Source organism: Bufo gargarizans, chromosome 8, assembly GCF_014858855.1.
Source record: "Bufo gargarizans isolate SCDJY-AF-19 chromosome 8, ASM1485885v1, whole genome shotgun sequence".
Lineage (NCBI taxonomy): Eukaryota > Metazoa > Chordata > Amphibia > Anura > Bufonidae > Bufo > Bufo gargarizans.
In genome coordinates, this window is record NC_058087.1 from 26,654,355 (window position 1) to 26,675,718 (window position 21,364).

The 21,364-nt window shown below is 44.5% G+C and overlaps 2 protein-coding genes across 3 annotated transcripts in view; one reads left to right on the plus strand and one right to left on the minus strand.

Moving 5' to 3' along the window:
- Nucleotides 1-11,909, plus strand: part of MAP3K19 (mitogen-activated protein kinase kinase kinase 19) — a 52,767-nt gene extending 40,858 nt beyond the window's left edge. The window contains exon 14 of the mRNA XM_044303973.1: nt 11,178-11,909. Within this exon, the coding sequence (XP_044159908.1) occupies nt 11,178-11,244 (67 nt within the window). The 3' untranslated portion in view covers nt 11,245-11,909. The remainder of the gene's footprint in view (nt 1-11,177) is intronic.
- CCNT2 (cyclin T2) overlaps nt 1-21,364 on the minus strand; it is a 73,781-nt gene that overhangs the window by 12,913 nt on the left and 39,504 nt on the right. The window contains exon 10 of one of the 2 annotated variants that reach the window (XM_044303975.1): nt 7,680-7,738. The exons of the other annotated variant lie outside the window; for it this stretch is intronic. Within the exon in view, the coding sequence (XP_044159910.1) occupies nt 7,680-7,738 (59 nt within the window). The remainder of the gene's footprint in view (nt 1-7,679; nt 7,739-21,364) is intronic. 2 annotated transcript variants of the gene reach the window in all.

Genomic DNA, 21,364 nt, shown 5'->3' on the forward strand with positions numbered 1-21,364 from the left:
TAATATCATATGAGTGCGGAACAATAGTCACGCGGGCGGCCCGATGCTCACAGCAACCTATAATGCTGTGCGCTCCTGTGCGCACAATGTATGCTGCTCGGAGAGCATACGGTCATGAGCCCTTAAGGCAGGCATGTCCAAACTGCGGCCCTCCAGCTGTTGCAAAACTACAACTCCCAGCATGCCTGGATAGCTTACAGCTATTAGGGCATTCTGGGAGTTGTAGTTTTGCAACAGCTGGAGGGCCGCAGTTTGGACATGCCTGCCTTAAGGGAAGCTTGCTGCATGTTCAAGGTGGTAAATGTCCCACGTCACCGCTCTGATCCTTGGTGGAACTGCTAGCGACACATGACATTCATGTGATGACTGCTGAGGCCAGTGACTGGCAGCAGCCAAGTGCTGTTCATGTACTGTACTTGTGACAGCTGCAGGTCCAGATGGATCGGAGTGACTGGACATTTACAAGGGGATTCTGTTTTTTTGTCAAAATGACCCCCTGGCACTTTTTTTTTTTTACATAAAATCCTAGAAAACCCTTTAAAGGAGTTCTCCAGGATTTAGCCATTGATGATGCACCCCTAGGATAAGTCAACACCATCAGACTGGCTGCAGGTCTGACATCCTCCAAAAGTTCTGCAGTAGCCCCAGTACTACATGGCAGTGGCCGGAGCTGATTACGGCAGCATTCACGTCCATGGGAGTCGCACTGCGGTTACTAGCTCCATCCACTACACAATAGATGCAGCTGTGTAGTTCTAGCGCCATAGCTACTCCCCAACAGCTGACCGGTGGGGGTGCAGGGTGTCAGAACCTGCCGATTTGATATTCATGACCAATACTAGGAATAGGTAATTCATTGTTAAATTCTGGACAACCCCTTTAAATATGAAGAAATGTAAAGACAGTATGCAGTCACTCCTCAGCTCCGGTGGTGACCGCAGGAAGGCCTCATTTTTTAAAGGGGTTGTCTAGGCTTTTACTATTGATGACCTATCCTCAGGACAGGTCATCAATATCAGATGGGCTGAATTTTGGACATATGAAGAAAAACACAAAATGAAGTGAATGTTCACATTACTCAGAATTCACAGAATGGGATGACTATCAATCCGTAGGAAGGAAAGGTGCACACTATCTAAGTGTTAACTCCAAAACACCAGAGGGCTAAAATAATTGTATAATGAAGATATGGCACTCGGTATCTGGAGCACTGCTCAAAACAAATTACTTTATTGATGCAATTATCATAAAAAAATTAAAATGTCATACAAATTACGTAAATTGTAAAGAAATTTAATAACAAAGGATAAACGTCACGAATGACGGTAAAAATCACTTGAGGTATATAGTTACTCAAAATTTCAGCCCCTGTATATCTTCTATAGATGTATTACACCAAAATCTTAATATTTTTGAAAAAACGCATATGCAGTAATGGTGCGGTTTGCATGCGATTTTTTTTTTCGGATGAGTTTTTTTCAAAAAAGCTGCTGAAACTTCACCCTTAACCTGGTTGGATGAGGGGTTTGTTGTTAATTACTTTCTTTATGTCGTTATTCGTCAAATTCACATATGTCAGACGGCATATAAGTGCATTCCGAATTGTCGATTAGTACACCACAGAAAGATAGGCTGTCGATAGTTTTGCACTATAATGTAGTTTTATCGATAATTTATTCGATGGTCACCAATTCTTCGATAAATGCAATCGTCAATTCTTATTGCTATATACAATTATGGACTCTTTAGTTGTGGGCTCTTTTTTCAAAAGTCACAAATAATCGTTATATCACAGTTCTTTGAACTAATCGAATTGCAAAATTCGGGAGTTGTTAGCTCTAGGTGGCATCCCGCCTATTTTCGAGCCGTCTTATTCCCTTACCTCCGACCTCTGGATGCGGCTTGTTCAGTCGCCGTTTTTTTCAGCGTCCCTCGTGCTTGACTTCTCCTTAGTGGAGCTGTATCACTCCAGGAAGTCTGCGAGCATAAGTTCTTTGTACAGGACGATTCAATCACTTGAGAGGTTGTTTAACCACTTCAGCCCCGCTAGCTGAAACCCCCTTCATGACCAGAGCACTTTTTACACTTCGGCACTACACTCCTTTCACCGTTTATTGCTCGGTCATGCAACTTACCATACAAATGAATTTTACCTCCTTTTCTTCTCACTAATGGAGCTTTCATTTGGTGGTATTTTATTGCTGCTGACATTTTTACTTTTTTTGTTATTAATCAAAATGTAACGATTTTTTTGCAAAAAAATGACATTTTTCACTTTCAGCTGTAAAATTTTGCAAAAAAAACGACATCCATATATACATTTTTCGCCAAATTTATTGTTCTACATGTCTTTGATAAAAAAAAAATGTTTGGGCAAAAAAAAAAAATGGTTTGGGTAAAAGTTATAGCGTTTACAAACTATGGTACAAAAATGTGAATTTCCGCTTTTTGAAGCAGCTCTGACTTTCTGAGCACCTGTCATGTTTCCTGAGGTTCTACAATGCCCAAACAGTAGAAAACCCCCACAAATGACCCCATTTCGGAAAGTAGACACCCTAAGGTATTCGCTGATGGGCATAGTGAGTTCATAGAACTTTTTATTTTTTGTCACAAGTTAGCGGAAAATGATGATGATTTTTTTATTTATTTATTTTTCTTACAAAGTCTCATATTCCACTAACTTGCGACAAAAAAATAAAAAATTCTAGGAACTCACCATGCCCCTCACGGAATACCTTAGGGTGTCTTCTTTCCAAAATGGGGTAACTTGTGGGGTAGTTATACTGCCCTGGCAATTTAGGGGCCCAAATGTGTGAGAAGAACTTTGCAATCAAAATGTGTAAAAAATGACCGGTGAAATCCGAAAGGTGCACTTTGGAATATATGCCCCTTTGCCCACCTTGGCAGCAAAAAAGTGTCACACATCTGGTATCGCCGTACTCAGGAGAAGTTGGGGAATGTGTTTTGGGGTGTCATTTTACATATACCCATGCTGGGTGAGAGAAATATCTTGGCAAAAGACAACTTTTCCCATTTTTTTATACAAAGTTGGCATTTGACCAAGATATTTTTCTCACCCAGCATGGGTATATGTAAAATGACACCCCAAAACACATTCCCCAACTTCTCCTGAGTACGGCGATACCAGATGTGTCACACTTTTTTGCTGCCAAGGTGGGCAAAGGGGCACATATTCCAAAGTGCACCTTTCGGGTTTCGCAGGCTATTTTTTACACATTTTGATTGCAAGGTACTTCTCACGCATATGGGCCCCTAGAATGCCAGGGCAGTATAACTACGCCATAAGTGACCCCATTTTGGAAAGAAGACACCCTAAGGTATTCCGTGAGGGGCACTGCGAGTTCCTAGAATTTTTTTTTTTTGTCACAAGTTAGCGGAAAATGATGATTTTTTTTTTTTTTTCTCTTTTTTCCTTACAAAGTCTTATATTCCACTAACTTGCGACAAAAAATAAAAAATTCTAGGAACTCGCCGTGCCCCTCACGGAATACCTTGGGGTGTCTTCTTTCCAAAATGGGGTCACTTGTGGCGTAGTTATACTGCCCTGGCAATTTAGGGGCAAATTTGCCTTGGCAAACGTATCTGTCACTGCAGAGGAGAAAATCCCGTCTTGCAGCGCCGCATACACCGACTTGCGTGTAATCTGACAGCAGCGCAATGCTTCTGTCAGAATGCACATCGGTGCTGCAGCTGGTCGATCGGTTGGTCCACCTGGAAGGTAAAAAAAGAAAAAAAAAGAAAAAACCAGGCCGCAACGCAATAATTTTATTAACTTTGGAACACAACATGTAAACTTTAACTTTTTGAACTAAACATTAACGTGTTTGCTTACTGGTGTTTTTTTTTTTTACCTTTATAGAACAAACCTCTCCTTCCCCATGGGTCAATGTGCAAAGCGCAAATCGCCCAAAGATATGGCGAAGTGCGTTATGCACTTTGTCCCATGTGAAAGGAGACGTTTGCAGCAGCTGTGAGTGAATGGGCCCTAATAGCCCTGTGTGCCTATCCTGGTGAGATGATCCCTATGCTAAGTGTACCTGTGTGTGGTACTTTCGGAAACACTCCCCTAAGCATAGGGCAGGGTGGTCAGGACAGTCAGGACAGAAATAGCGGGTGTCACGCCTTATTCCACTCCTGCTACAGACACGACATCTTTTTCGGGGTGACGGGTGGGTTGAGGTACCAGCAACGACATTGGGGAAATGTCGCTCGTGTAGACGGCTAACTACACTGGTGGATGGGGCCACGGAACCTCCTGGATACAGGAGGTTCTCGATGATCTCTTCCTGAAATTTGAGGAAGGATCCAGTTCTCCCAGCCTTACTGTAGAGAACAAAACTATTGTACAGAGCCAATTGAATTAAATATACAGACACCTTCTTATACCAGCGTCTGGTTCTGCGGGAAACTAAATACGGAGACAACATCTGGTCATTGAAGTCCACCCCTCCCATGTGAAGGTTATAGTCGTGGACTGAGAGGGGCTTTTCAATGACACGGGTTGCTCGCTCAATTAGTATTGTCGTGTCTGCGTGAATGGAGGAGAGCATGTAAACGTCACGCTTGTCTCTCCAGTTCACCGCGAGCAGTTCTTCGTTACACAGTGCGGCCCTCTGCCCCCTTGCAAGACGGGTGCTAACGAGCCGTTGGGGGAAGCCCGCGCGACTAGTTCGCGCGGTACCACAGGCGCCAATCCGTTCTAGAAACAAATGCCTAAAGAGGGCCACACTTGTGTAGAAATTGTCCACATAAAGATGGTACCCCTTGCCGAATAAGGGTGACACCAAGTCCCAAACTGTCTTCCCACTGCTCCCTAGGTAGTCAGGGCAACCGACCGGCTCCAGGGTCTGATCTTTTCCCTCATAGACACAAAATTTGTGTGTATAGCCTGTGGCCCTTTCACAGAGCTTATACAATTTGACCCCATACCGGGCGCGCTTGCTTGGGATGTATTGTTTGAAGCCAAGGCGCCCGGTAAAATGTATAAGGGACTCGTCTACGCAGATGTTTTGCTCTGGGGTATACATATCTGCAAATTTCAGGTTGAAATGGTCTATGAGGGGCCGAATTTTGTGGAGCCGGTCAAAAGCAGGGTGGCCTCTGGGACGGGAGGTGCTGTTATCACTAAAGTGCAGGAAACGCAGGATGGTCTCAAATCGTGTCCTGGACATAGCAGCAGAGAACATGGGCATGTGATGAATCGGGTTCGTGGACCAATATGACCGCAATTCATGCTTTTTTGTCAGGCTCATGTTGAGGAGGAGGCCCAGAAAAGTTTTAAGTTCGGAAACTTGGACTGGTTTCCACCGGAAAGGCTGGGCATAAAAGCTTCCCGGGTTAGCGGTGATAAATTGTGTGGCATACCTGTTTGTCTCTGCCACAACTAAGTCTAAGAGCTCCGCAGTCAAGAACAGCTCAAAAAATCCCAGGGCCGAACCGATCTGAGCTGTCTCAACCCGAACTCCAGACTGGGCGGTGAAAGGGAAAACTACAGGTGCGGCTGAAGTTGGGGACTGCCAATCAGGGTTTGCCAGCACCTCTGGGATTCTAGGGGCTCTACGGGCACGTCTTTGCGGTGGCTGCGACGGGGTCACTACTGCACGTGCCACCGTACCAGCTTCAACTGCCCTTCTGGTGCTCGCTACTTCACCAGGTTGTACGGCAGTGCTGGTACTAGGTCCAGGAGGGCTGGGCTGCTGGTGTATGCCTCACCACGTAATCCGACAGCACCAGCCCCACTCTGCTGCTCTTGAAGCGGATCCTGCGCAACCTGCGGTCTAGCGACACGGGGCCGGGTACGCCTGGTGGTATCAGGGACCTCAGCCTCCTCGTCCGAACTTTGGGTCAGAGAGCCACTGCTTTCTACAGGTTCGTATTCTGACCCGCTGGATTCATCAGATGAGGGATCCCACTCCTCATCCGACTGGGTCAGAAGCCTGTAGGCCTCTTCAGAGGAATACCCCCTGTTAGACATGTGGGCAACTAAATTTAGGGGTATTCCCTGAGACTACCCAAGAAAAAAAAAGCAAGCCTGTCTTACAAAGGGGAGGCTAGCGAAGTAACGGAGGCCGCTGCGGTTGATAAAAATATCAAAACTGATTTTTTTATCGCCGCAGTGCGTGTAAAGTGAATGTGCAGCGATCCAAAAAAATTTTTTTTTTGTCACTGCGGTGGGGCGGGCGTGGGCGAACGCACGTGTGGGCGACCGATCAGGCCTGATCGGGCAAACACTGCGTTTTGGGTGGAGGGAGAACTAAAGTGACACTAGTACTATTATAGATCTGACCGTGATCAGTTTTGATCACTTCCAGATACTATAAAAGTACAAATGCTGATTAGCGATACGCTAATCAGCGAATAACGGACTGCGGTGCGGTGGGCTGGGCGCTAACCGATCCCTAAACTACCTAACCAAGGGGCCTAAACTATACCTAAAACCTAACGGTCAATAACAGTGAAAAAAAAAGTGACAGTTTGCACTGATCACTTTTTTCCTTTCACTAGTGATTGACAGGGGCGATCAAAGGGGTGATCAAAGGGTTAATTGGGGTGATCTGGGGCTAGTATGTGGTGTAGTGGGTACTCACAGTGATGATGTGCTCCTCTGCTGGAACCAACCGACCAAAAGAAGGAGCAGAGGAGCACAGCAGCCATATAACCCCATCATATTTACTAATATGTGGGGTTAAATGGCTGCTGATTGGATTTTTTTTAAAATCAGCAACCTGCCAGCCAATGATCGTGGCCGGCAGGCTGCTGACGAAATACTCTGCAGCGAAATGCCGGCCCGCGATGCGCATGCGCGGGCCGGCTGTGACGTAATCTCGCGTCTCGCGAGAGGACGCACCGGCGCGTCCAGGAGGAATAAATCAACCACCTCCCGGACGCATCGGTGCTTTAGGCGGTCGGGAGGTGGTTAAGGAGGTAAATCTGGACCCCACATTACCACCATTCTGGCGTACGCAAGGACATTCGCAATTTTTACCTCCTTAAACAACCTCTCAAGTGATTGAAGAGTCGAAGAGTCCATAATTGTATATAGCAATGAGAATTGACGATTGCATTTATCGAAGAATTGGTGACCATCGAATAAATTGTCGATAAAACTACATTATAGTGCAAAACTATCGACAGCCTATCTTTCTGTGGTGTACTAATCGACAATTTAGAATGCACTTATATGCCGTCTGACATATGTGAATTTGACGAATAACGACAAAGTAATTAACACCAAACCCCTCATCCAACCAGGTTAAGGGTGAAGTTTCAGCAGCTTTTTTGGAAAAACCGCATCCGAAAATAAAAATCGCATGCAGACCGCACCATTACTGCATATGCGTTGTTTTCAAAAATATTAAGATTTTGGTGTAATACATCTATAAGAAGATATACAGGTGCTGAAGTTTTGAGTAACTATATACCTCAAGTGATTTTTACCGTCATTTGTGACGTTTATCCTTTGTTATTTAATTTCTGTACAATTTATGTAATTTGTATGACATTTTAATTTTTTTATGATAATTGCATCAATAAAGTAATTTGTTTTGAGCAGTGCTCCAGATACAGAGTGCCATATCTTCATTATACAATGTTCACATTACGCTTTAACTTTTTTGCAACGGTTACTCAGCCTTATCCTATAGGGGGTTGATACTTACAGGGAGTAGGACGGGAGGAAGCATCATGGAGGACAGAGGCTCAAACGCTTCAAGATAACCTGAAGGGGGAAAACGCCAGAAATTAACAAGGTTGTCGATCATTAGTTGGTGGAGAGGTGCAGCTTCCCAAAAAGTGGTTTCAGAAAGGATTTAAGATCAGAGGAGTCAGAGAGGAGACAGCAGAGGAGTAGACAGCACGTTACACAAGAGCCGTATAGGCCGCCAGGTGGACGGCAAGACTTTTTTTATTTATTGCTCTGACCTCCGTAAATAAGGAAAGTTGTTCTGCACATAGTATACAATGGAGAGGTTTGCACCCCCAAATATACATCAGGTCTCAGACCCCAATGGGGCGTACAATCTTAATATCCCCATTTCTGAAGGCCAAGTGAACCATGTTTTGAGGCAGGGGAGAAAATGTGAGCAAAGAGAGAATTCTTCACACTTCCCTGCAGACATCCCCCTGGCTGGATTTAAGTCCAGGACCCCCAGTAGTGGCTGAACCTCCTCTGATCATACAGATCTTTAGGGTCTTTATAAAACACCCAAAGTCAGGTCAGAACATTACAGGCATTTCCAATAATACCCATTTGCTATATGTATGATCAATGGGGGCCTGACCTCTAGGATCTGCACCGGTCACTAGAACTGGGGTCCTGAGCAATGTGAAAATGTGAGCAAGGACACATCTGTATATCAGGCATTGTAGAGGACCCCCCCCCCCCCCCATAGATAAATTAGAACATGCTTATACCTAGTGTAGTGTTTGCCCCACAGACCTAAAATACCACCATAAAATATCCCACATGGCAGGGCTGGATTGTAATACCAAGCCCGCGCAATTCAATACATGGCACATTTATACCCAGAGTGAGTACACGCCAAGTTGTGGAGCTTTATATGGTCTCAAAAGTTTAACCTACCTCAACATTCTCCTATTCTTGACCACGACCACAGCCTGTGGTGGACACGAAAACCAAACCTCTGAGGGACACACTCTAAATGGCAGGGGTTAAAGGGTTTTGCCATTTCTGCTATATTGCGAGGCTATGCCATTACAGATCGATGGGGGTCTGATCTCTAAGAGCCCTGCTGATCCTGAAAACTAAGGGACCACAATGCTGGATTACAGCTGCCACCTCATTCATAGGTGGCCAGGAGCACCACTGTGCACGGCTCTAACGTACATTTCCATTCGCAGGGGTCCCGGAAGTCAGATCCCCACCATCTACAGACGTGGACAAAATTGTTGGTACCCTTTGGTCAATGAAAGAAAAAGTCACAATGGTCACAGAAATAACTTTAATCTGACAAAAGTAATAATAAATTAAAATTCTATAAATGTTAACCAATGAAAGTCAGACATTGTTTTTCAACCATGCTTCAACAGAATTATGTAAAAAAATAAACTCATGAAACAGGCATGGACAAAAATGATGGTACCCCTAACTTAATATTTTGTTGCGCAACCTTTTGAGGCAATCACTGCAATCAAACGCTTCCTGTAACTGTCAATGAGACATCTGCACCTCTCAGCAGGTATTTTGGCCCACTCCTCATGAGCAAACTGCTCCAGTTGTGTCCGGTTTGAAGGGTGCCTTTTCCAGACTGCATGTTTCAGCTCCTTCCAAAGATGCTCAATAGGATTGAGGTCAGGGCTCATAGAAGGCCACTTTAGAATAGTCCAATTTTTTCCTCTTAGCCATTCTTGGGTGTTTTTAGCGGTGTGTTTTGGGTCATTGTCCTGTTGCAAGACCCATGACCTGCGACTGAGACCAAGCTTTCTGACACTGGCTAGTACATTTCTCTCTAGAATTCCTTGATAGTCTTGAGATTTCATTGTACCCTGCACAGATTCAAGACACCCTGTGCCAGACGCAGCAAAGCAGCCCCAGAACATAACAGAGCCTCCTCCATGTTTCACAGTAGGGACAGTGTTCTTTTCTTGATATGCTTCATTTTTTCGTCTGTGAACATACAGCTGATGTGCCTTGGCAAAAACTTCGATTTTTGTCTCATCTGTCCACAGGACATTCTCCCAGAAGCTTTGTGGCTTGTCAACATGTAGTTTGGCATATTCCAGTCTTGCTTTTTTATGATTCGTTTTCAACAATGGTGTCCTCCTTGGTCGTCTCCCATGTAGTCCACTTTGGCTCAAACAACGACGGATGGTGCGATCTGACACTGATGTTCCTTGAGCATGAAGTTCACCTTGAATCTCTTTAGAAGTCTTTCTAGGCTCTTTTGTTACCATTCGGATTATCCGTCTCTTAGATTTGTCATCAATTTTCCTCCTGCGGCCACGTCCAGGGAGGTTGGCTACAGTCCCATGGATCTTAAACTTATGAATAATATGTGCAACTGTACTCACAGGAACATCTAGTTGCTTGGAGATGGTCTTATAGCCTTTACCTTTAACATGCTTGTCTATAATTTTCTTTCTGATCTCTTGAGACAGCTCTTTCCTTTGCTTCCTCTGGTCCATGTCGAGTGTGGTACACACCATATCACCAAACAACACAGTGATTACCTGGAGCCATATATATAGGCCCAATGGCTGATTACAAGGTTGTAGACACCTGTGATGCTAATTAGTGGACACACCTTGAATTAACATGTCCCTTTGGTCACATTATGTTCTGTGTTTTCTAGGGGTACCATCATTTTTGTCCATGCCTGTTTCATGAGTTTATTTTTTTACATAATTCTGTTGAAGCATGGTTGAAAAACAATGTCTGACTTTCATTGGTTAACATTTATAGAATTTTAATTTATTATTACTTTTGTCAGATTAAAGTTATTTCTGTGACCATTGTGACTTTTTCTTTCATTGACCAAAGGGTACCAACAATTTTGTCCACGTCTGTATGTGGGGTGTAAAATCACTTGCCTGGATGAAAAACATCCTGGCAGCTTTAGGAGGTACATACTAGCATTAACATTTGGAAGGCTGTTCCTGCAGAGGAACAGCCTGCTGGAGTTTATCTGGGACCCAGACTTTTTCCAGCATTAGTACCAGGATTCGGTGGGACAAAAAAAACCACTGTGCTTGCTTCGGTTTTTATCCAGCCAAATCCCAGCACGAATGCCGAAAACCAGCCAGATCCCCGCCAGGCCCCATTATAGTCGATGGGCTCCAGAGTGGAAGGGCAGCATCCGGCTATGCTGGATATGATGAACTCCAGCAGGGTCTTCCTCTGCCGCAACAGCCTCCCAGAGGATTTTAACGCTAGTCGTAAACTAGCCTTAGGCAATGAGCCATCAGCTCCTCAGATCATGACCAGCCATATATAGTACAGACGCCATCCAAAAAATAAATAAATACAACGTAACAATCACCCAAGGTACCGTAAATGCGCGAAATGAACTACAGCAAAGGCCCACTGCAGCCCTCCTGAGATTTTACTTGGCGTCACCTTGTAGCCCCAGCCCCAACAGTAGACCCTGGACTCTAAACCACAAGACAAAGATAATGCAATCTCATTTCCTCTTTGACAGGGACCAGGAGAAGCGACCCTCCGCAGAGCAGCTCCTTCAGCACGCCTTTGTTCTCTGGACCTCGTAAACAACGTACGTGCCATCAGACGTCGCATTCATCCCACCCAAACCAAATCATTTGCTGTGGACAGAGGCGGTGTCTGCTCGACTGACATCTGTATTGAAGGAATTTTACGCACTTTCTAATCCACAAACTTTTAAACTTTTCTGCTGAAAAATTCATAAAAGTAAAATAAAAGTAAACATCCCATCATCTCGGGGGTTAATTTGTTAACTTCCCATTTATCTCACTGTATAGAGGTTTCAGCGAAACTGACCGACCGTAGAGACTATGCCGCTTATATCCGAATAAAAAATAATGTATGGTTACCTCCTCATGTTTTTTAACCCTTGATGTGCTCCGATATCACTCAGCAGAGCCTCATCTTTGTTCAAGCTTTTCATTGTGGAGCATATTCCGAATACTGCGAGGAGCGGTCACCAGTCTGAGTAATGAGGAATCTTACGAGATTTTTAGGCTCCGCACTTTGGTTCGTCACTTGCTGAGACTGGGAATATTAAAAACTAGGAGGGGTAAATCTATTCACTTTAGGGCTTGTTCACACGACCATATGGCTTTCAGTGTTTTGCCGGACATTTTTAAAAGATCTGTTTTTTGTTTCAGTAGTGTTTCCTGGTTCCATTCCGTTTTTCTGTATGGCATATACAGTATACAGTAATTACATAGAAAAATCGGGCTGGGCATAACATTTTCAATAGATGGCTCCGCAAGAACGGAACTGATACGGAAGACACACGGAGTACATTCCGTATATGTTCCGTTTTGTTTTTTTGCAGACCCATTGACTTAAATGGAGCCTCGGAACGTGATTTGCGGGCAATAATACATGGTCTATCTTTGAACGGAACGGAAAAATGGAAACTGAATGCATACGGAGTACCTTCAGTTTTGTTTGCCGAACCATAGAAATGAATGGTTCCGTATACGGAACGCAAAAAACGTTTGTGTGAACCAGCCCTTATAAAAAGGTTTTTCTCTGAAAGTTTCTGGGCTATTATTGTTGCCCTTTTATCTCTAATGATGATTCCTATTGTTTCTTCACGGTCACTAATTTTTCTTGTAAATTGATTTTATTGCTATTAATTTTTGTTATACACCAAAATATGTATATTCTTCCTCTTTTTGTAAATTACCGCATCAGCAATGATTTTTGGTTTCAATTATGTATTTTGTATTTGTGACATCCTACTTAACAGCACTGATTCTTGACTCCATCTTTGCACCTCCCCCCTCTCATGTGATGTAAAGGGGTTTTCTAAGTCTTTTATACTGATGACCTATTCTCTGGAAGGTCATCAGTACCTGATCGGTGGGGGTGAGAGAAGTCAATGGCGCTCGCAGTAGTGCCGCGGCCTTCTCTCAGTTTGCCGTACTTTGCACATTCATTTAATTGGGGCTGAGATGCGCCTGGGCCACGTAATGTCACATGGCCTAGGCAAAGCTGCGAGAAGGCCGCGCCACTACTGTGAGCGCCAGTACCTTCTCATACAGCTGATCGCCAGGTGTTGGACCCCCACGAGAACATAACCATCCAGAGGATGGGTCATCAGTTGCAAAATCTTTAGAAACCCCTTTAACCTGCCGAACCAGTCTGAAGAAGGTGGCTCACCTGCAAAACGCGTTGCACGTAAACAAAAAAAAATTATTTTAATAAAATTGTGTTTTCGTTTAGCAGCGCCCCGTAATTTATTTTTAGTTTTGCTCCATTTGCATCATATTCTGGAGCTCGGATACAGGCCCCAGCAGGAGGGTGCGGCACCTGAACGAGGATGCTATTTTCTGACCCGTAATACCAGAGCAGTTCCACGACCACCCGCCATTTGCTCATGCATTACAGTAGGCGTCTTGCTTCACTAATTGGTCATCTCAGCTAATTAACAGATATAGGGGTTGTCCCAAATTAACAAGTATCACCTATCCACAAGACAATGGGTAAGAGTCTAACAGCTGGGATCATGGGAAAAGGGAGCGACTGTGCCCCCCAATGCCCCCCTCCTCCACGTGAACAAAGCGACAGCCACACGTCAGTCTATTCATAATTTCAGTAGCCCCATAGAGTTAGAGCGCTAAAGCACGTGTGACCATTGCTCCACTCAAGGGACGCAAGGGCCCCATTTTCATGATAAGTTGAAGTCACCACAGTTGGAGCCCCACAAATCAAATACTTTTAGCTATCCTGTGTATAGGTGATAGGCATCATGGTGGGACAACCCCTTTAAGGTTGGGGTAACTAGGGACTAATCACACGGGTCTGAAATAAGCCAGACCGGCATAGCACATGGAAGAGTACCTTTACTTGTACCCAATTGTTGGGGGGGAAAGGAAGGTCTAATAGCCAACAGATGCCCCTCAACATCATGTCAGAAGGTAAGTAAAGGTTGAGGTACGTCAACTATAACAATTTTTTAGTCCAAATTGTCAGTCACTTAATATATTTTTATATAGAGGCTGGATATTTTTATGATAGAGGTTCAAAAGAGTTAATCATAAAATCCTGACAGTCTGCAACCTCCACTAGGGGGAGCTCAAGAGCTTATAGCATGCAATTTTATTAGGACTATGTTTGTACACTGCATTCAGCTAGCTCCCTCTAGTGGTGGCACCAGAATTAATAATTTATGAATATTGGGGATTTGGGGCACTAACAAATTTTGAGATGCGGCCACTCTAAATATATACTAATTACCCAGGGAACATAATTCTGGACTCATTTAGTTTAAGGAAAAAAGAAATGATGGTGGATAGTCACTTCCCGTCCTGTCTGGTGGTAATTAACATATCTTCAAGTTCTAACTCTTACCTTACGTCCACCAAGAATATTGAGCAAAATGAACATTTGCAGATGTCTGTTTTAGTAAATAGGATAGGCCTGAGATATAGATAGAGATAGATAGATTATATATATATATATATATATATATATATATATATAATCTATCTCTATCATACACATATACACACATACATACAGTGGATATATAAAGTCTACACACCCCTGTTAAAATGTCAGGTTTCTGTGATGTAAAAAAATGAGACAAAGATAATTTCAGAACTTTTTTCCACCTTTAATGTGACCTATAAACTGTACAACAATTGAAAAACTGAAATCTTTTAGGTGGAGGGAAGAAAAAATATAAAAATAAATTATGGTTGCATAAGTGTGCACACCCTTAAACTAATCCTTTGTTAATGCACTTTATTTTATTCCAACACTCAGTGTTTTTGGGTATGAGTCTATCAGCATGGCACACTTTGACTTGGCAAGGTTTGCCCACTCTTCATTGCAAAAACACTCCAAATCTGTCAGATCGCGAGGGCATCTCCCGGGCACAGCCCTCTTCAGATCACCCCACAGAATGTCAATCGGATTCAGGTCTGGGCTCTGGCTGGGCCATTCCAAAACTTTCATCTTCTTCTGGTGAAGCCAGTCCTTTGTTGATTTGGATGTATGCTTTGGGTCGTTGTCATGCTGAAAGATGAAGTTCCTCTTCATGTTCAGCTTTCTAGCAGAAGCCGGAAGGTTTTGTGCCAATATTGACTGGTATTTGGAACTGTTCACAATTCCCTCTAGCTTAACTAAGGCTACTTTCACACTAGCGTTCGATCGGATCCGTTCAGAACGGATCCGATCATAATAATGCAGACGGAGGCTCCGTTCAGTACGGATCCGTCTGCATTATTTTAGCATATAAAAGCTAAGTGTGAAAATAGCCTCGTACGGATCCGTCCAGACTTTCAATGTAAAGTCAATGGGGGACGGATCCGCCTGAAGATTGAGCCATATTGTGGCATCTTCAAACGGATCCGTCCCCATTGACTTACATTGTAAGTCTGGACGGATCCGCACGGCCAGGCGGACACCCGAACGCTGCAAGCAGCGTTCAGCTGTCCGCCTGTCCATGCGGAGGCGAGCGGAGCGGAGGCTGAACGCCGCCAGACTGATGCAGTCTGAGCGGATCCGCATCCATTCAGACTGCATCAGGGCTGGACGGCTGCGTTCGGGTCCTGCTCGTGAGCCCCTTCAAACGGAGCTCACGAGCGGACCGACGAACGCTAGTGTGAAAGTAGCCTAAGACCCCAGTTCCAGCTGAAGAAGAACAGCTCCTTGGCATGATGCTGCCACCACCATGCTTCACTGTGGGGATGGGGTTCTTCTGGTGATGTGCAGTGTTTTAGCGCCAAACATATCTTTTGGAATTATGGCCAAAAAGTTCAACCTTGGTTTCATCAGACCAGAACACCTTTTCCCACATGCTTTTGGGAGACTTCAGATGTCTTTTTGCAAAATGTAGCCTCCTTTAATGTTGCTGTAGGCCTCTTGGTTGCCTCCCAGACCAGGTTTCTTGTTTTTTCATCAATTTTGGAGGGACGTCCAGTTCTTGGTAATGTCACTCACTGTTGTGCCATATTTTCTCCACTTGAGTCTTCACTGTGTTCCATGGTTTATCTAATGCCTAGGAAATTCTTTTGTCCCCTTCTCCTAACTGATACCTTCTAACAATGAGATCCCTCTGAAGCTTTGGAAGCTCTCTGTGGACCATGGCTTCTGCTGTGAGATGCGACTAAGAACATTTCAGGAAAGACCAACTAGAGCAGCAGAACTTTATTTGGGGTTAATCAGAGGCACTTTACATGATGGCCGTTGTACGCTAACTGCTATCTAACAGGATTGTGAATGTGATTGCTTAATTCTGAATACAGCTACATCCCAGTTATGAGGGTGTGCACACTTATGCAACCACATTATTTAATTTTTTTTAGTTTTCTTCCCTCCACCTAAAAGATTTCAGTTTGTTTTTTAATTGAGTTGTACAGTTTATTGGTCACATTAAAGGTGGAAAAAGTTCTGAAATGATTTCTCTGTCTCTTTTTCACATCACAGAAACCGGGGGTGTGTAGACTTTTAGATCCACTGTGTGTATATACATCTCATAGCTAGTAAGAACTTGAACAGTGGTGGTCAAGTATGAAGGCTGCTGCTCCTTTCAAAGTCTATGGGATTCTGTAACTTCATAACTCAAAAAGAGCAAAAAAACAAAAACAAAAACTCAGCCTTATATTTCCCTTGTGTGAGAGGCTTGGTTGGGTTATAAACGGGCTGTAGATCTAGCCTGTTGTACTTAGAATTGTCCAAAGAACCCATTTTACTTTGTTAGAAGGGTCCCTTGACCACATATGACAGCTGTAACCCACAACGATCTGCTGTAATCGGTGGGAAAACCTGGCAGTAAATACATTCTGCAGCGCCACCACAGGGGCAATTAAGCATTGCACAGTGTCTATTCATATCAATGAGCTGTCTGTATAATGAGAGAGAGAGAGACCACTCTGGAATTCATATTCTCCTCATGCACGAGACTTGAGAGCACTTTAAAGCCTAGAGGTCCAGGTATCTTCAGACTCCTCTTCTGGTCATGTATCACCTATGAAAAAAACTCATCTACCTCTCTCTCTCTTTTATGCATTCTGATGATCAAAGAAAATCTTGAACTCCCACTACCCATTAAAAGGGAATGAGTTATCAAAAACATCCTACTGGTTAAAGCGAGTTTTATATGTTTATTAGGCCTCATGCACAAGACCGTATGTATTTTGCAGCCTGCAAAAAAAATACGGATGTCCTTGTGGATTCCGTATTTTGCGGAATGGAACAGCTGGCCCTAACAGAACAGCACTATCCTTGTCCGTAACACGGACAATAATAGGACATCATCTACTTTTTTGCGGAACTGGAATTATGGACAGACGGAAACGGAATGCACTCTGAGTAACTTCCGTTTTTTTGTGTGGACCCATTGAAAAAAAGTGGTTCCGTATACAGTCCGCAAAAACCCCCCCAAAAAACTGAACTGACACGGAAAAAAAAAATACGTTTGTGTGCATGAGGCCTTAGACTAAGAATTTTTGTTTTTAATAAGTGAAAATGTGTTTGATCCTTAACCAACGTTAGTACATATATTCTTCATGATCCAATTTAAAATACAAAAGGGGGAGGGGGGGTTTGGGGGTTGACCAATCACAGCACATCTCATTTTACTACGGAGCTTCTCTGTCCGCCTTTCCCTAGTAAATTAATGAGACTTCTTCTAGATCCAGAATGTTCCCCTCCCCCCAAAAAAACTGAAACCCAATGGACAAGTCCAGCCAGAAGGAAAGAAAGTAAAATTACTGCAAGCGACTGAGACAACCGAACAATGTGATCAGCCTCTTAAGAATGAGCAGTAAGAGCCACGACAACAAGGGCAGCAGAAACCACGGAAAAGCATCATGCCCGAATTCAGAGAGGAATAATTACAAGGGCTACAAGGAGTCAGTGCAAGTTTTAGAATGATGGCGCCTGCCGGGGCCAAAGAGGGCATCACCATCATTAAAGCACAACAGCCCAGGTGTGGTGCACTCACATTACAGAGGGCTTAAAGAATAAAACAAAAAAATCTAATAGATTTTTTTTTTCAAAATGACTGAAAAACTACAAACTGCTACAGACTTAAAGGGGTTGTCCGGGTTCAGAGCTGAACCCGGACATTACTTCCATTTTCACCCCGGCATCCCCCCGACTTGAGCATCGGAGCAGTTTATGCTCCAATGCTCTCCTTTGCCCTGCGCTAAATCGCGCACGGCAAAGGCATTTTTTAGAGATCCGGTGACGTACCGCGGCTTTCCATGGGGCTGCCAGGAAGCCTGGTGACATCACCGGCACTGACGGGCAGTATTTAGCGCTGCCCTAGCCAGTAAAACTGCTAGGGCAGCACTAAAGCCCGCCCATCACCGAACACACTGCTGGGTGGAAGTTACCGCCCGGCAGTGTGTTATGATAAACAAAAGAGCCCTTGCCCTGTGCGATCCAGCGCAGGGCAAGGGAACGCAACGGAGCATGAGATGCTCCGATGCAAGCCTCAGGGGGGCTGCCTGGGTGAAAATATTGGTATGTCCGGGTTCAGCTCTGTACCCGGACAACACCCTTTAAAAAATTATTTTTAAATTCTAATTGACAACAATGAGCATTTTTAGGTAAAAAAATAGAGAATATTTATATAGATACAAATACATCTGGGCAACGATGGGTATATATATATATATATATATATATATATATATATATATATATATATATATTATATATATATATATACACACACACACACACACACACACACACACACACACACGTTAAAAAAAAATTAAGAAATCTGGCACATTTCTCACTGGTCACTGAGGCTCAAAACAGCTGACTCTTGCTGTTCTGTAGAGATCACTTCTCAGCAGTCATCTCATTATCATAAGCAGGATAACACTGGCAGATATATCTACACATAGACCCATTATTTAGAATAGATGCCATATCTCACCTCCTCCCACTCCCTGCAAAATGACCTCTGCACAGACTGTGTACACAACACTCACCTATAGAAGTGGTCTCCAGGCTACAGGTTCCTAATGTCCATGTGGCTTCTGTAAAGTATCTGTCTGAATACTGTTTACAGCTCAAGCAAGATACCCACCCCATAACTATATAAGGAAAATAGAATAAAAATAAATCTACAAATCAGAAAATAAAATCTGATTTAAAAAAAAAAAAAAAAAAAAAAAAGCGCATGTGGTTCAATTTCTAGTTATAATTAACAGAGATAGAAATATAAGTGATACATTCCCTTTAAAGGGGTTGTGCAATAACTTGGCCTGAACTTACCTGCTTCCTGCGGCTGGCTCCCTCTCCTCCTGGCCAGCGATGCGCCGCTGGGCTCCCTCGATGTAAACATCCAGTTTGACATGGCCGCACCTCCCCTTACATCATGACAAAATGGTCACATGACCCATGAGGATCCGGTCACCACTGTGGCCTGTGATTGGCTGCAGACGAGGTCAAACTGGATGTTTACAGTAAGGGAGTCCAGCGGAACACTGCGGGGCCGGGAGAAGGAGCGGGAAGTAGGTAAGCAAGCTTCCCTTTACAGCTCCAGCGAAGGATTTGGGGGGTTATTCTGTTATTCTTGCACAAACGCTTTAAGGCAATGTCCAACCAGGTAACAGTGGAACCGGATCTAATGCTGCTTGAGAATTACTGCTGCAAAGACAATTAAGTTGTACTCTTTAAAGGGGTATTCCCATCTCAGACAATGGGGGCATATGTCTCGTAAACGCAGCCGGCAAAGTGGTAGCTGGCAGGGCTGGGTCCGGCCACCACCAAACGTTCCTATTAGGGTACTTTCACACTTGCATTGTTTGATTCCGGCAGTTCCGTTCTGATCAGGCAAACTGTATGCAAACGCATGTCATTTTTTTCTGACTGATCAGTCTGAAAAATGCATTGCAATACCGGATCAATTTTTCCGGTGTCATCAGGCAAAACGGACCAGGTATTCTTTTCTCATTTTTAAAAAGGTATGCGCATGCACAGACCAGAAGGACGGATCCGTCATTCTGGTAGTACATTCCTATGGAAAAAAATGCCGGATCCGGCATTCAGGCAAGTCTTCAGTTTTTTTTCACCGGAGATAAAACCATAGCATGCTGCAGTTTTCTCTTTAGCCTGATCAGTCAAAATTACTGAACTGAAGACATCCTGACCGGATTACTCTCCATTCAGAATGCATGGGGATATGCCTGATCAGTTCTTTTCCGGTATAGAGCCCCTGTGACGGAACTCTATGCCGGAAAAGAAAAATGCTAATGTGAAAGTAGCCTAAGGCCTCTTTCACACTTGCGTTGTCCGGATCCGGCGTGTACTCCACTTGCCGGAATTACACGCCGGATCCGGAAAAACGCAAGTGTACTGACTGAAAGCATTTGAAGACTGATCCGTCTTCAAAATTCTTTCAGTGTTACTATGGCAGCCAGGACGCTATTAAAGTCCTGGTTGCCATAGTACTAGTGGGGAGCGGGGGAGCAGTATACTTACAGTCTGCGCGGCTCCCGGGGAGCTCCAGAGTGACGTCAGAGCACCCCATGCGCATGGATGACGTGCCATGCGATCACGTGATCCATGCGCGTGGGGCGGCCTGACGTCACTCTTAAGCGCCCCCGGGTGCCGCACGGACGGCAAGTATGCTGCTCCCCACTACACTTTACCATGGCTGCCAGGACTTTAGCGTCCCGGCAGCCATGGTAACCATTGAGAAAAAGCTAAACGTTGCATCCGGCAATGCACCGAAACGACGTTTAGCTTAAGGCCGGATCCGGATCAATGCCTTTCAATGGGCATTTATTCCGGATCTGGCCTTGCGGTAAGTCTTCAGGATTTTTGGCCGGAGCAAAAAGCGCAGCATGCTGTGGTATTTTCTCCGGCCAAAAAACGTTCCGTTCTGGAACTGAAGACATCCTGATGCATCCTGAACGGATTTCTCTCCATTCAGAATGCATTAGGATAAAACTGATCAGGATTCTTCCGGCATAGAGCCCCGACGACGGAACTCTATGCCGGAAGAAAAGAACGCAGGTGTGAAAGAGCCCTAAGCCAGCGCCGTGCTCGGCTATTTTCAGAATCCCCATAGAAATTAATAGGAGCGCGCCACGCAAACGCTTCCATTCACTTCTATGGGGGCGACAGAAAATGTCAAACCAGGGCATGGCCATTTTCGGCGGCCCCATAGGAATGAATTGAGGACGGCTATGCATGTACCGTGTGCCCTCCTTCACTTTACTGGCTGTGTTTGCATGATAGGTGGGACCCGCACCTATCAGACAATGGGGGCTTATGCTAGCGGTGCCCCCATTGTCGGAGATGGGAATACCCCTTTAAAAGGAGTCTGTCACTTCCATATGGCCATATACAGTGCTTACATGGCTCTGCAGCACACCTATACAGGATTGTAACGGTACCTTTGTCTTTAGACTTGCACCAGCAGGAAAAAACGAAGTTTAATTCATATGCAAATTAGCACTCGCAAGTGCCCAGGGGCGGCGTTCAGTGTGTAGGTGCCCAGGCTGCTCTGCCTTCTTTTCACTTTACTCCTCCCCAGCCTCTGACTTTGCCCGCCCTCAAGTCTGGACCCATCGATGAGGCAAGAGACTTGGAGGGCGGGCAAAGGAAGAGGCTGGGGAGGAGTAAAGTGAAAAGAAGGCAGAGCAGCCTGGGCACCTACACACTGAACGCCGCCCCTGGGCACTTGCGAGTGCTAATTTGCAT